This window comes from Taurulus bubalis (genome assembly GCF_910589615.1).
Source record: "Taurulus bubalis genome assembly, chromosome: 17".
Taxonomy (NCBI): Eukaryota; Metazoa; Chordata; class Actinopteri; order Perciformes; family Cottidae; genus Taurulus; species Taurulus bubalis.
In genome coordinates, this window is record NC_136605.1 from 13,659,584 (window position 1) to 13,673,226 (window position 13,643).

The window sequence follows — 13,643 nt, forward strand, 5'->3', positions numbered from 1 at the left end:
CAAATATTACATTTCTAGCTGACTTCTGTTTGAATGTGCCGTTTGAAAATCCATCTGAGCATATATCTTTTGTCTATTAATCACTGTGATAATCTGATCAAGATATTGACCGAGTTATGATTTAATATACAGATGAGTTAACTGCTGTGAGCCACCCTAATCAAAGCCTGTGATTTGGGCACAATGCCAGTAGCTTTAAACACCACAGGAACAACTCAGCAAAAGGTGTTGATGACTTTTGAGTTCACCCAAGCTGCCAAAAGGGCCAGTTGCCTTCAGCTCTTGTCCTTAGTCAAATTGTTTATTGATCTCGATATGGCTGACGACTGGTTCAGCTACTTTGGTGAAATGTTCATCCACTATGAGTTAACAACCAAATTGCTTTATTAGACAAGAGGCGTTAATGATTTAAAACGATTAATTAAAAAGATGAATATTCTTGACTTGGTTTAACTTCTATTAAAAAGATAATAATTATGCTTCATAATCACTTAAGTAGGGTTGTTTCAGACATGGTAAAGCACGAAGCTTTTTGTGTTTCATTGCTTGAATAGAGTCACTCTACCCTCTTGTCCCAGTGACTGACACCCGCATCAACATGAATTTAATATTTTAAACGCCTGTCGTGATGGTTGTTCATTTCCTTGTCTACACTTGGGGGCGAGCAGCTTCCCTCTTGACAGCTGTGGGTTAGTGAGGAGGTCATCCAAAGTTGATGAACTTTAAACTATGATATTTTTACTGTGTATCTGCTTAAAGTAAATGCATTTATAATTTTACAACATGTACAGTATAATCACTTTTGTATAGCTATTTGCACATTGTACTGAAGCAGTTTTAAATGCCTCCCTCCTCCGCCAATGTATTTGAGGTTGACTTAGTGCTGAGATTGACCACATGAGTCAACACCAGTTTTACACATATATATTATGGCGTAGTATGAATTCAGTGTGTTTTAGTCTGCATTTAAATACTTAACTTTTAAAATGTGAGTTAGTGTTGACTTACCACACCTCACTCATGTCTCTGTTTCATTTTTATTTCTCCCCAGTGGCACACTGTGCATCATCCAGGCAGATCATCTCCCACTGGAAGAACTGCACGCGGCACGACTGTCCGGTCTGCCTGCCTTTAAAGAATGCAAGTGACAAAAGGAATCAGCAACGTGAGTATTTATCTTTTTTATTGTATATTGTGTATGTATATAAGTATGAAGTGCATGAGTATGTGAAACCGGAGTCAAATTCCATGCAAGTGTAAACCTACATGGCCAATAAAGCTGATTCTGATTCTGAACTCCAGCAGCTCCCCGTTGCTATTTTTCATTAATAAAAAAAGGGTTAAAAAAAAATATATATATATAAAAAAAAAATATGCTACGATATATTTTTATACAAAAAAAAACATTTGTGAGCTTATAAACTGTTCAATAAAGCAGTTGACACTCAGCAGCCCTGAAGTCGGTGTGTGTGGTATTCAGTGCTGCCACCTGCAGGTTGTGTTTCTCTACCAAAGCTCTGTACTGACGAGAGCTCAAACAGAGAGGATTCCTCTAGATGGGCTGGACCAGTAATTTGACATCCAGGGGAGGGGCTTCATGGCCCTGCTATCAGTAGGGGCAGTGTCTTGGGACAGCAGGCTCTCTGATTGGTTAAAGGGGCCTATGACAGATTTAAATCCCCACAGAGTCAGCATGCTCCCTGTCAGCAATCAACACAGCAGGGAGCAGTGCACGGATTGTAGATTGAGGGAGGCAGATCAGGAAGACATTATTTTGCATCGATATTTTCTCTATACAGAAACAAATCATATATGTTTGATGTTTAGAAATGATGAAACACTGGAAGCAGCAGTTCTAAATTATGGCAGTGTTTTAATTAAATGCTTTATTTAATATTGCCAAACTATTTATTTATTCCCTCGTCTTCTCCCTCCAGCCATGCTAAGTTCTCCCGGGGCTAGCCTGCAGAACGCCATCAGTTCAGTGGGGTCTGGCCAGCCCAGTTCCACAGCCATCAACAGTGCTGCCACACACATCGACCCCAGCTCCATGCAGAGGGCCTATGCTGCTCTTGGCCTGCCGTATGGGAACCAGTCCCCTGCCCAAGTCCAGGGACAGGGACCCTCTCAGCAAAATCCCCAGGGCTCCCAGCACCAGCAGCTGCGAAATCTGAACCCACTAGGTACAACATGGATAACACTTCACTGCCATTTTTTTAAATACAAATGATGCAATGTTGCAAAGCCATTTTCTTGTTCTTCCTTGTAAAAGACTTTGTGTGTTTATTAGGCACTAATCAGATGAACCAGATGGCAGGAGGCATGGGTGTCCCCTCTTCAGACCCGACTGGCATGCACTCTGACTCCTCTCTACCATCCACACTCAACAAGTGAGCATTCTCGTCCTTAATGTCACACAAAACACGGCTCTTGCTGGCATGATCCCCTGTCTTGTCTTTAATTGTCTTTTTGTCTTAAATGTGTTTTCTTTTTTATATTTATCTTGTTTATTGTGTGTGTGTGTATATAAGTACGAAGAACTACGTGAAACCGGAGTCAAATTCCATGTCTGTGTAAACACACATGGCCAATAAAGCTGATTCTGATGTGATGTAGCTGCTATGTATTTCATTTATAGACCAAAATAACATCCAGTGCATCTGCTGTTGACAAATAATCATCTATGATCTCAATCGGCTCTCTGTCCTTTGTGTTCTTTTTAAAATATTTTTCTGAAACGTGTGTTTGAGGACAGAAATATTTGATAACAATGTAAATTAAATTGTATGTTCACATGGTATTAATTAAACCATTTGTAGAAGTATCAATAAGTATCTTTTTTTGTGGTAAGTAATAGTTATTTTTCTCTGTATTATAGTCAACTGATGCCTGATGGGTCAGTAGTGGGAGGCATGGGAAACCTGCCCACTGCCACCCCTCTCTCCTCTTCGGGGGTAAGGAAGGCCTGGCATGAACACGTCACTCAGGACCTGCGCACCCACCTGGTGCACAAACTGTAAGTCCAAAAAATAAAAGGGCTGTATTCTAAATACTCAAGTTCTGTCATATGAGAACAGCAAAGAAGTTGATGCTCTCCAGACTGTTGCTGAGTTTCTGTACTTCTCTGCTGTCTTTCTTCAGTGTACAAGCCATATTCCCAACCCCAGACCCTGCAGCTTTGAAGGACCGACGAATGGAGAACCTGGTGGCGTATGCACGCAAGGTTGAGGGTGACATGTACGAGTCTGCTAACAGCAGGGTAATTAATATAATATATAATACATTATCATACCATTTTGACGTGAGTGATGACAGTCATCTTTTCCTGCTGAGGCCTTTCTCTTGTCACTATGAGATGAGAACAAATAATTTTAACCTGAACCAGAGACTAACACATGTTTATCTTTTAATTTCATATTGTCCTCTTACAAGGATGAGTATTACCACTTCCTGGCGGAGAAAATCTACAAAATCCAGAAGGAGTTGGAGGAGAAGAGGCGCTCACGACTCCAGAAACAACCTGGCATGGTGGGCACAGCTGGGCCTCAGCAACCTGGAATGGCTCAGCCCAACGCCATGGGCCCAGGACAGGGCGTCCGCTCTCCTAGTTAGTAGCCAAACTCTGTACACTTTGGGTGACAAAATACAAACGTGGGAAGATAAGAACTGGCGAACTATTCTGCAGTTCTCGGTTGATATAAGTTCAAAGCATTTCTGTTACTGATAGCAACTTATAAACAAATGTTTTATCCTGTCTTCTCTCAGATGGACCTGTGCCTATGCCCAACATGCCAAATCAGATAATGAGCCGTATGCAGGTGCCCCAAGGTTGGTGTTTGCTCTTTGCTTTCTTAGCCATTGTTTACAGAGAAAAGCAATCCTTATGTCCTTCTATGGCTAACCTTCCTAGTTCTTAAGTTTGCGACTGTATTGACGTTCATATATTGTACAGAAAATATTTCAACTCCTGATTATTTAACCAGTCAAAGCTAATTACATTTGTCAGAACGCTGATATTAAAGTGTGCTGGCCTTTGCCAACCCATTAGGACATGGATTATTAAATTACAACAACTCCTAAGTATGATAAACAAGTATATAATTGTGTGTGTGTATCTGTTCCCACAGGAATCAATCAGTTTAACCCAATGGCAATGCAGAATGCGCAGATGTCTCAGGCACCCATGGGAGCACGTGCTTCCTCCCCCATGAACCATCCACAGCAAATGAACATGAGCTCCGTCCCAGCGGTTAGATCTTTCTCCTCTGTCTACCTGCTTTTTCATTTTTTCCTCTCTTTGAAACAGCTACTTTTCTGCCCGTTTGCCTTTTTAAACTTGCTCTTCATTTGTTTAGCTCCTGCACCATTTTTCCAGTCATTCTCTGGTTCTTTCCTCCACCTTTTGCTCCTCTTGACTATCACATTAATTGTATTTCTTAATCTGTTACTATTAATTTGACACTACAGCATCAGTATGTAATTTGCTGCATATGGTTGACAGAGGTCCTTATCAATGATTATCCAGCTGCAGTAATCTGTAACATAACATGGCAAGGGCAGAGCCCAAAGCCTGGCTTACAGCTAGTTAATTTTTCTCCCTGACTAAGATCTGCTGCCATGCTGTGTTTTGATTCAGCACATTGTTTATTTGCGATTTACACCACATGGCCTTAAGAAGACTATTTTAGTGATAGCATGCTGCATTCCATTTACTTTACTTTGCAGGTGTTGCATATTAGAGGCCTGCTACCATAATGAGTCTAGCCATTTCATCTCTTTTGTCTTTTTCAGATGGGTATGTCCCCATCAAGGATGCCTCAGACTCAAGGAATGATGAGTAGTCATGCTAATAACATGGTAGCGCAGCCAGCCAACCAGAGCCAGTTCCTGCAACAGGGCCAGTTCACTGCTTCTGCAGGTGGAGCAATGAATGTGAATGTAGGCTTGGGTCACCCTGTAACACAGGCTGCTGTTGCACAGGTGAGGATATTTATGCTGTGCTTTACGCGCCTAGCGTTTTCAGGGCTCGCTGCATTTTTCTGTCTGAACGTGGCCTTATGGGTGTCAGCATGTTGCCTGCTTAATGAATGGTGTGTACCGGTATGCTAACCGCGCATCCCTCTTTGTCCCAGCAGCCACAGAACTCTAACCTCCCTCTGAATGCACTGGGATCCCTTGGCCCCCAGCTGCCCTGTGGCCCTGCAGCCCAGCCTACCCTTGGCACTACTCCTCCACCCAATGCCTCTGCCAGCCTGCAGCCTCAGCAGCATCATGCTTCTGCTCAGGCCCAGGTGCCACCGCAGCCCAAAACCCCCGCCTCCACTGGTGGACCCTCCTCCACCCCAACCCACATACCCAGTAGCCTCCATGGCCCCCCCTCAGCCAAGGGCACACCTGACCACTCCCGCCCGAACACACCTCTGCAGCCGCAGACAGAACACCCCAGCCAAATGCAGCAGCCCACCTCAGTGCAGGCACAGCACCCCAGCACACCGGTGAGATACTGGTTGACACGTAAAACAAACTATAGAGAATCAGATCAGGGATCACTGACAGTCGATCCTCAGTGTGCTTATACAGCAATATGACTTGATTTTGCATTGTGATAAGAATTTCTCTTCATCTTCTCCCTAAAGTTGTCCCAGGCAGCAGCGAGTATAGATAACAGAGTGCCCACCCCAGCATCTGTGGCTGAGTTGAGCTCCCAGCAGGCCGCGCCGGACATGAGCAGCTCTGAAGCCAAACCTGAAGTAAAAGACGAAGAAGATGACGATGACGACGACGACGACGATGACAGCGGCGGCGGCAGTGGTGGCAAGTCTGGAAAGAAGCAGCCGGATGTAAAAATGGAGGTATGTTCAATATTCTATAATTTACTAACAGATAGAATATAAAAAGAAGCACACTTTCTTCTTCTGAAGGTCAGACTAGAAGCCATCTGATGTTATTGCAAACTCAGTCCACCACATCCAACCCTGCTAAAATGTCAAAAAAAGATAATTTGACTTTACTACTTTACATTTTTTTAAGTTCGGACTCACCACTGTAGCTGATAGCTGATGAACCATTGTTATGTTCATATAGCAGGATGATGAAACCAAACCCCTGCTGGTGAAGGAGGAGCCAGATTTAAAAGAGCCAAAGCAGGAACCAATGGAAACGGAGGAAAAGAAGCCGGAGATGAAGACAGAACCCAAAGAAGAGGACGAAAGTGGGGCCAACGGCACATCGGCCACCTCCAGCCCTCAGAACCGAAAAAAGAGTAAGAACACAGAGCTCTTTGTGTATATCAAGTGTGTAACACTATGTTGTGGTATTACATTTTGTGATGTCGTGTGTAATGGAGCTAAAATAATGGATCTCAATATCAAGTAAATGTATTCTTTTTATTTATATAGTGTGTGTGTATATAGATATTTACTATAGCTTTGTACTAAAATATTGTATTTGCTGACTCCCATATGTTGTTTGCGTCATATAACATTGTTATTGTCTGTCCAGTTTTCAAGCCAGAGGAGCTGAGACAAGCCTTAATGCCAACACTTGAAGCTCTCTACAGGCAAGACCCAGAGTCACTGCCCTTCAGACAACCTGTAGACCCAATGCTACTCGGCATCCCTGTGAGTGTCCACTATTACACACGATAACACACAATCATTTTGAAACTACAAGACCCACAGAAAACACTGTTTAAGCATGATTTCCTCATTCTCGCAAATGTGTCTCTCCTGCTTCACAGGACTACTATGACATTGTGAAGAATCCCATTGACTTATCCACCATCAAGCGCAAGTTGGATACAGGTCAATACCAGGAACCATGGCAGTATGTGGACGATGTGTGGCTCATGTTCAACAACGCGTGGGTGTATAACCGTAAAACATCCCGCGTCTACAAGTACTGCAGCAAGCTGGCAGAAGTGTTTGAAGCAGAGATTGATCCCGTCATGCAGGGCTTGGGCTACTGCTGCGGCAGGAAGGTGAGTGCATACGAGATGGGGTGTTTCTTTTTTTCTTCAAAATGGAGCAAATCAGGAAATCAACATCCACATTTGGTCAAATTTAAACAACAAAGATTCTCTTAGAATGTTGACCCAGCATAAACACACACATCCTTGACAAAAATATAATAGTAAATTTAAAATAACGAAAGAAAAAGAGGAAATTTACACTATCAGAGGATGTGTAATGAGCTAATTAAGCACAATCTACTCCAATACTCGTTATTGCTGGCCATTTATAACCAACATATGTACTAAGGGGGAGACCACTCACTTACAAACTCATCGATGGTTCCTTACAATATATTAGCTAACCTTTTTGTAGGTAAGAATTGACAATAATCTATCATACCACATTGATAACCCAACATGTAGGATTGAAAGGCGTGCAGCATAAAGCATAGCTTATGCCTGTTGACAGGATAAGGAGCTAATACCAAAAATGCATAGTTTTGGAACCATTACCATTTAAATGGCAATACATTTCTCAATTTTTGCAAATGGTTGCTGCTTTCATAATAAGACTATCAAGAATACTCAACTTTCTTGCATCTTTTATAATTGAGTTGAAATAACTCAATAAAAGTGTGTTTGTGGGATATGAAACTTTGTTTAGTTGCTGAAAGTACCATTTCATAAATGTTTACATTTTTGTAGTACTAGCAGCCTCCTTTCTCTAAAGTATATTCAAAGTCAGGGTTAATAGCAATAGCTGCCAAGAATGAATATGCTAGTCAAAGACTTGCACATGTTACTAACTATAAAATTGTTTTTTGATCTTCGCTTGCAACTTTCTGGAACATAAAAAAGGAAGCTAACATTATCAAGACCAATACTTTCAAAATCTGAAAATGAGAACTGATCATCTTTAACCCATTCTGTGACGATTCCCAGTGATAATACTTTAAATTCAATAGCGCTATTCCACCCTTACTAATGGGAGATTTAAGTTTTTGTAATTTTATTCTCGGGCGCTTATTTTCCCAAACAAATCTACAAAATGCACTATTTATTAATATAAACAGCTTTAAGGTATTACAGGTTGATAGCGTCTGTATTGGATACAATAAGCAAGGATTGATTTTCATTTTAATAATAAAAAAGACACTAAGTTCATCCATCTCTGAAGGTCTGTTATTGATTTTTGTAACTATGGGTAGAACATGTAATGTAGTTAAATCATGCCAAGATACTTAAATACACAAAACTGTACTTGTTGCTATATTTATCCTTCACATTATCTTTACCTGTATGTGGATGCTGACTTGAGTGCAAACTGTTTATAATAATTACGTGGATTGTTCATGTTCTCTCTCGTCTTTCCACAGTATGAGTTCTCGCCCCAGACGCTGTGTTGCTATGGCAAACAGTTGTGTACCATTTCCAGAGACGGCACCTACTTCAGCTACCAGAACAGGTAAATTTGATGCCGACTGTTCTGAGGGGTTATAAAGAGAAGGTGTGCAGCTTCATCTTCAAAGATTAAACATCCTCACATACAGCCATACAAGTCAACAACTATAAGGACGTTGTTCACATTCAATTCAGTTTATTTTGTATAGCCCAAAATTACAAATTTGCCTCGGATGGCTTTACAATCTATACACATATGACATCCCTACCTTTCCTTTGTAGGGGTGTCACAGACACCACTGAGAGTTGTATATTGTGGCCAAGCAGAATGTGCACTATCTGGCCCCATGTTGTCCTCCTATGTCTGCCGTGCCCAGGAACCAGCCCCAAAGCTCCCCCTGCTGGGCAGAATCTGCATCTGCACCTCAAATCATTCAAATGCAACACCATTAAATGATTGCAGATACTCGCTATGAAATATTGTGAGCTTTAGGATTCAGGCTTCCAACAAAAAGTCAGTGTTTAGGAGAATGTAGTTAATTTCTTACATTGTTCTAAGAGCAAGGTTTTTATCACTTGACCAAATCTTCATCTAAATTCCTCAAGTATTAGGACTGAAATACCCTCGACTTGGATAACATGAATTAGTCAGGGAACTGAACATTTTCTGACCTTTACATTTGTATTATTACTGTCACTCATCTCGTCTCCCCCGGCATGACCACATCCTCCCTTCATCTGCTCATGATCCATGTTGCTTGTGTTATAAATGATTGCAGTGAAACTGTGCTTTTGTTATATTTTCATATTCCAACATGTAGTTAAATGATGTCGTGTAGACATACGGTAGTTTCCTACACATTCATTTGTTGACAATTATTAACATTTTAGCATGTTTCCCCTATTTCTGTTCAAATTTGAATGAGAGTGGCTGGATGACCATTTCAACTGTCACTAACTTGTACCTCTACGTGTGTGTGTGTGTGTGTGTGTGTGTGTGTGTGTGTGTGTTTGTGTGTGTCCGCTGCCCATGCACCGTCTTCGGTTGTTGCCGTGTTCGCCGTTTACTCTACATTCTGCCACCTGTATGCCGGTTTGCCTGTGCTGCTACTGTGTGTGCTGGCTGCAGTTCACCCAAATATGGCCTTATTGCCGACAGGTATCACTTCTGTGAGAAGTGCTTCAACGAGATCCAGGGCAACAGTGTGACCTTGGGGGACGACCCGGCACAGCAACAGACGTAAGTTACCAGGCCCGGGTGGCTGAACCACCCGATGATGATCATCTTGCGAGATTATCAGGCTGTTTTCTCTCGACTTTTTTGTGTGGAAAGGAGTTTCAATAACAGGAGCCAATGTGAACTTTGGTTCTTTATCTCTTCTTTTTTTGTGCAGCATGATATCAAAAGAGCAGTTTGAAAAGAAGAAAAATGACATGTTGGACCCTGAACCGTGAGTAGTAGTATTGGGAGAGTTCAATTTGACTCTCATTGATGTTATGGTGGTGATTGTTCTTTACTACCTTCGGCAAAGAAAACAAAAAATGAGCTAATATTTGTCCTTGCCAGGTTTGTTGAATGTAAAGACTGTGGACGAAAGATGCATCAGATCTGCGTGCTGCACTACGATGTTATTTGGCCAACAGGGTAAGTCTCACTATGGCTGTTTTGTTCTTTTAAGCATAGAGTCCATGTTTGACCTTAACAGAATGACAGAATTCTTACTAGGTATTTGCCTATGACAGCGTTACTGTATGCTGACTCTAAACTGCAGCGTAATATTTCTTCCTCCAGCTTTATCTGTGACAACTGTCTAAAGAAGTCTGGCAAAACAAAAAAGGAGAACAGGTTTTCAGCCAGAAGTAAGTTGCGTTTCATAGTAAAAGAACAGTAACATTCACAGTAACATCACACTAAAGTCTCACTGGTTACACCTTGGATTGATATTAAATGCATTTTGTTCTTGTGTTTGCGCTGGCCTATGTAAAGGATTGCAGTCCACCAGGTTGGGGACGTACATCGAGGACCGAGTGAACAAGTACTTGAAAAGGCAGAACCATCCTGAGGCCGGCGAGGTGTTTGTCCGAGTGGTGGCCAGCTCTGACAAAAATGTGGAGATTAAGCCTGGCATGAAGTCGAAGTAAGGTTCTCATCTGCAGATAAAGTGGGTCTCATGATTTGCAAACATGGTAGTTTACATTGTGTGGATGCTTTATTAATGTAAGATGCGCCGGAAAATACATCACATACCACTTATAAACGTTTCTTATGTGAGAAACAAACCAACAGAAGTTGAGGATTATTCAAGCACTACTGAAGAAAATGTGCACATTGATTTTTGAGGAAGGGGTGACAACAAAGGTGTTGAGCTAGACTTGAACCGTGGACGCCACCAGGGCACCTTCACTCATTGTCACTTTTAATTCATAGATGTGATTGTGTAAATGAGGATCACCTCTATATAGATCTCTAGTTCGGTGACCTTCTGCCGCTGGAAAGATGTAAATGTGCTATAAAAAGTACTTTTTTCTCAGTCTTTGTTCTCAAAAGTAATTGCAAGCACAGCACAGTTTTCCTTAAAAGCGTAAAAATATAAATCTCCAAGTAAACATGCATGAAAGATCTGACCGTTGATATGGTTTGTAAAATATGCAAATTGTTCTAAACAAACAAAAACAACCTGTGTCATTTTATATATGCTTCTCTGTTTCCATAGGTTTGTGGACACGGGCGAGATGGTGGAGACCTTCCCTTACAGAACCAAAGCACTTTTTGCATTTGAGGAAATAGACGGGGTGGACGTTTGTTTCTTTGGCATGCACGTCCAGGAGTACGGCTCAGAGTGCCCATTTCCAAATACCAGGTAGAACTAGAGAAGAAAAAGAATGGTGCATGCATTTTTTCTAAGTTTATTTTGGTATTTTGTGTGTGTTGCTCAATTTCACCATATTTTCTTTGCAGACGGGTTTACATATCATACCTCGACAGTATTCACTTCTTCAGGCCCCGTGCGCTAAGGACTGCAGTTTACCATGAGATCTTAATAGGCTACCTGGAGTATGTGAAGAAACTGGGGTAGGTTAAGAGTAACTCTACGCAGTGTAGTGTTGCACACAATTTCAACGAATGCCGTAAATATCATTCCTGCAAGTAGCTGAAAGCTCTTGTTGCCCTCAGGTATGTCATGGGTCACATCTGGGCCTGCCCACCCAGTGAAGGAGATGACTACATTTTTCACTGCCACCCTATTGACCAGAAGATCCCCAAGCCCAAGAGGCTCCAAGAGTGGTACAGAAAGATGCTGGAGAAAGCTTACGCTGAGAGGATCCTACATGATTTCAAGGTCAGAAAATGATCACGTCTTTGTGTCGACAGTGGGATACCTTGCCGTTCAAGATTTCCTCAGTTATAGTTAACAATTTAGCTACTAGGGATAACTGTACAGTGAGTAAGTCAGCCTGTTGTAATGAGGCGTCAGTCAGATGTCTTACCATATTACTGTAAAGACTGGATTTATTAAACAAATACAAATTATTGAATTCATGAGCCTACTCTGGAGTAGGTTTAACATTTCACGCTGATTTTTATTTATTTTTTATTGTTTGGTATGCATATAGTGGTATCTTAATAATTGCTGTTAACGGTTGGTGGGTGGGCAATGATTTTGTTTTACTGTCTCTTTGTGTAATCGTAACAGGATTCTCTCACAAATAGATAGTGGTTCACTGTTGCACATGTCTGAATGATGAGCAGGCTCGGGAAGTAATGGAATACTTGGAATGGAGATTTGTAATTATTAGGATAACTGTGTTCTGTAACGGTTACAGAAAGTAAAGAGCTAATCAGATTACCAAAAAGCAAAACGGGATACATTTGAAAAGTAACCAATGCTAAATTAGCTTTGAAGTGGTCTAATCTAATGATTTTCATCTTGAAAATGTATTTTATATTAACTAACAGACAAAAAAACCCTAATGGGATTAGTTGAGTTAAAACTACTTTACTTGGCATACCGATATAGACTGTATTCCTTTATTAATATTGTCTATAAGGCCCTTTTCTAAATTATATTATTAATATGCTGTGAACCATCCTTTCTGTCTCTGCTAAGGAGACAAGTATATCACTGTCTCCTGTCCAAAAGTGTGCAGTAAAGGAGCGCTCCCCCTTGTGTTTGGTATCATTTATTGCAAAAAGTATGAGAACAAAAACTACAGGCCTAAAACAATCTATAGTTTAGGCTAATCTCTACTGTATGTTTAGGACTTTTTAATCTAATTCTCCATTTTAAATGTGACGTAAAAGGCTGTTCAACATTTTAAATTGTACTTAATGAAACTTACAGATGTTTTCTTTCAGAGTTGTTACTACCTTGCCTGATGGAAGTCATGTGTGTTTGTGTTCAGGACATTTTCAAACAGGCAACAGATGACCGACTGACCAGTGCCAATGAGCTGCCGTACTTTGAGGGCGACTTTTGGCCTAATGTACTGGAGGAGAGCATCAAGGAGCTGGAGCAGGAGGAGGAAGAGAGGAAGAAGGAGGAGAACACAGCCTCCTGTGAGGCACCAGAGGTGAGTTAGATGGATAGGCGGATTGAGCATGTTGAAATGGGTTTTTATAAAAGGAACGCGCTTGTTGTGCCAAAATCAACAGCATGGTGCTTGGGTCTCTGTTTCAACCCAGATTGTATCATCCTCAAGGGCTCATTATATAAAAGCTTTCAGCAGTCATTCAGGCATTGTATAAACCACTCGGCTTAATTGCATAACCTCATATTGTCCGTTGTGCAGTCTCTCTGAACCTTTATGTCCATCTATTTCAAGGGGGCCCAAGCTGACAGCAAAAATGCCAAAAAGAAGAATAACAAGAAAACCAACAAAAACAAGAGCAGCGTCAGCCGAGCCAATAAGAAAAAGCCTGGAATGCCGAATGTAGCCAATGACCTGTCCCAGAAGCTCTACGCCACCATGGAGAAACATAAGGAGGTGGGAAACCCTAACAACTGAAACATATTTTTTTCCATCCACTTATTATTGAAAATGCCATTTCATGCAACATTGCAGCAAGTAAGTTTTTTAACACTTGATACTTTTAAGCTGGTAGGTTTAATGGGGGACCAAATAGTTGCACAGAACGGGTTCTTTCTCGTTAATGCACATCTTAGAGGTACATCTAGGCACAAAGGTACACCAGGACCCCATTGGCTTTAGAGAGCAGTGCAGATACTTAAATCCATGTATGAACACCTCCATGGGCTGGACTGAGTTTGTTAGACTGACTGCCCTGGCA

The 13,643-nt window shown here is 41.4% G+C and overlaps 1 protein-coding gene across 1 annotated transcript in view; it reads left to right on the top strand.

Moving 5' to 3' along the window:
- Positions 1-13,643, top strand: part of crebbpb (CREB binding lysine acetyltransferase b) — a 37,364-nt gene that overhangs the window by 19,756 nt on the left and 3,965 nt on the right. The window contains exons 5-29 of the mRNA XM_079233621.1: positions 1,052-1,165; positions 1,938-2,183; positions 2,291-2,390; positions 2,879-3,016; positions 3,142-3,259; positions 3,433-3,607; positions 3,766-3,828; positions 4,128-4,249; positions 4,792-4,980; positions 5,136-5,495; positions 5,637-5,852; positions 6,085-6,262; positions 6,502-6,620; positions 6,740-6,979; positions 8,329-8,417; positions 9,513-9,593; positions 9,748-9,804; positions 9,921-9,998; positions 10,146-10,213; positions 10,341-10,491; positions 11,068-11,214; positions 11,313-11,426; positions 11,529-11,694; positions 12,758-12,925; positions 13,178-13,339. Of these exons, the coding sequence (XP_079089747.1) occupies positions 1,052-1,165; positions 1,938-2,183; positions 2,291-2,390; positions 2,879-3,016; positions 3,142-3,259; positions 3,433-3,607; positions 3,766-3,828; positions 4,128-4,249; positions 4,792-4,980; positions 5,136-5,495; positions 5,637-5,852; positions 6,085-6,262; positions 6,502-6,620; positions 6,740-6,979; positions 8,329-8,417; positions 9,513-9,593; positions 9,748-9,804; positions 9,921-9,998; positions 10,146-10,213; positions 10,341-10,491; positions 11,068-11,214; positions 11,313-11,426; positions 11,529-11,694; positions 12,758-12,925; positions 13,178-13,339 (3,659 nt within the window). The remainder of the gene's footprint in view (positions 1-1,051; positions 1,166-1,937; positions 2,184-2,290; positions 2,391-2,878; positions 3,017-3,141; positions 3,260-3,432; positions 3,608-3,765; positions 3,829-4,127; positions 4,250-4,791; positions 4,981-5,135; positions 5,496-5,636; positions 5,853-6,084; positions 6,263-6,501; positions 6,621-6,739; positions 6,980-8,328; positions 8,418-9,512; positions 9,594-9,747; positions 9,805-9,920; positions 9,999-10,145; positions 10,214-10,340; positions 10,492-11,067; positions 11,215-11,312; positions 11,427-11,528; positions 11,695-12,757; positions 12,926-13,177; positions 13,340-13,643) is intronic.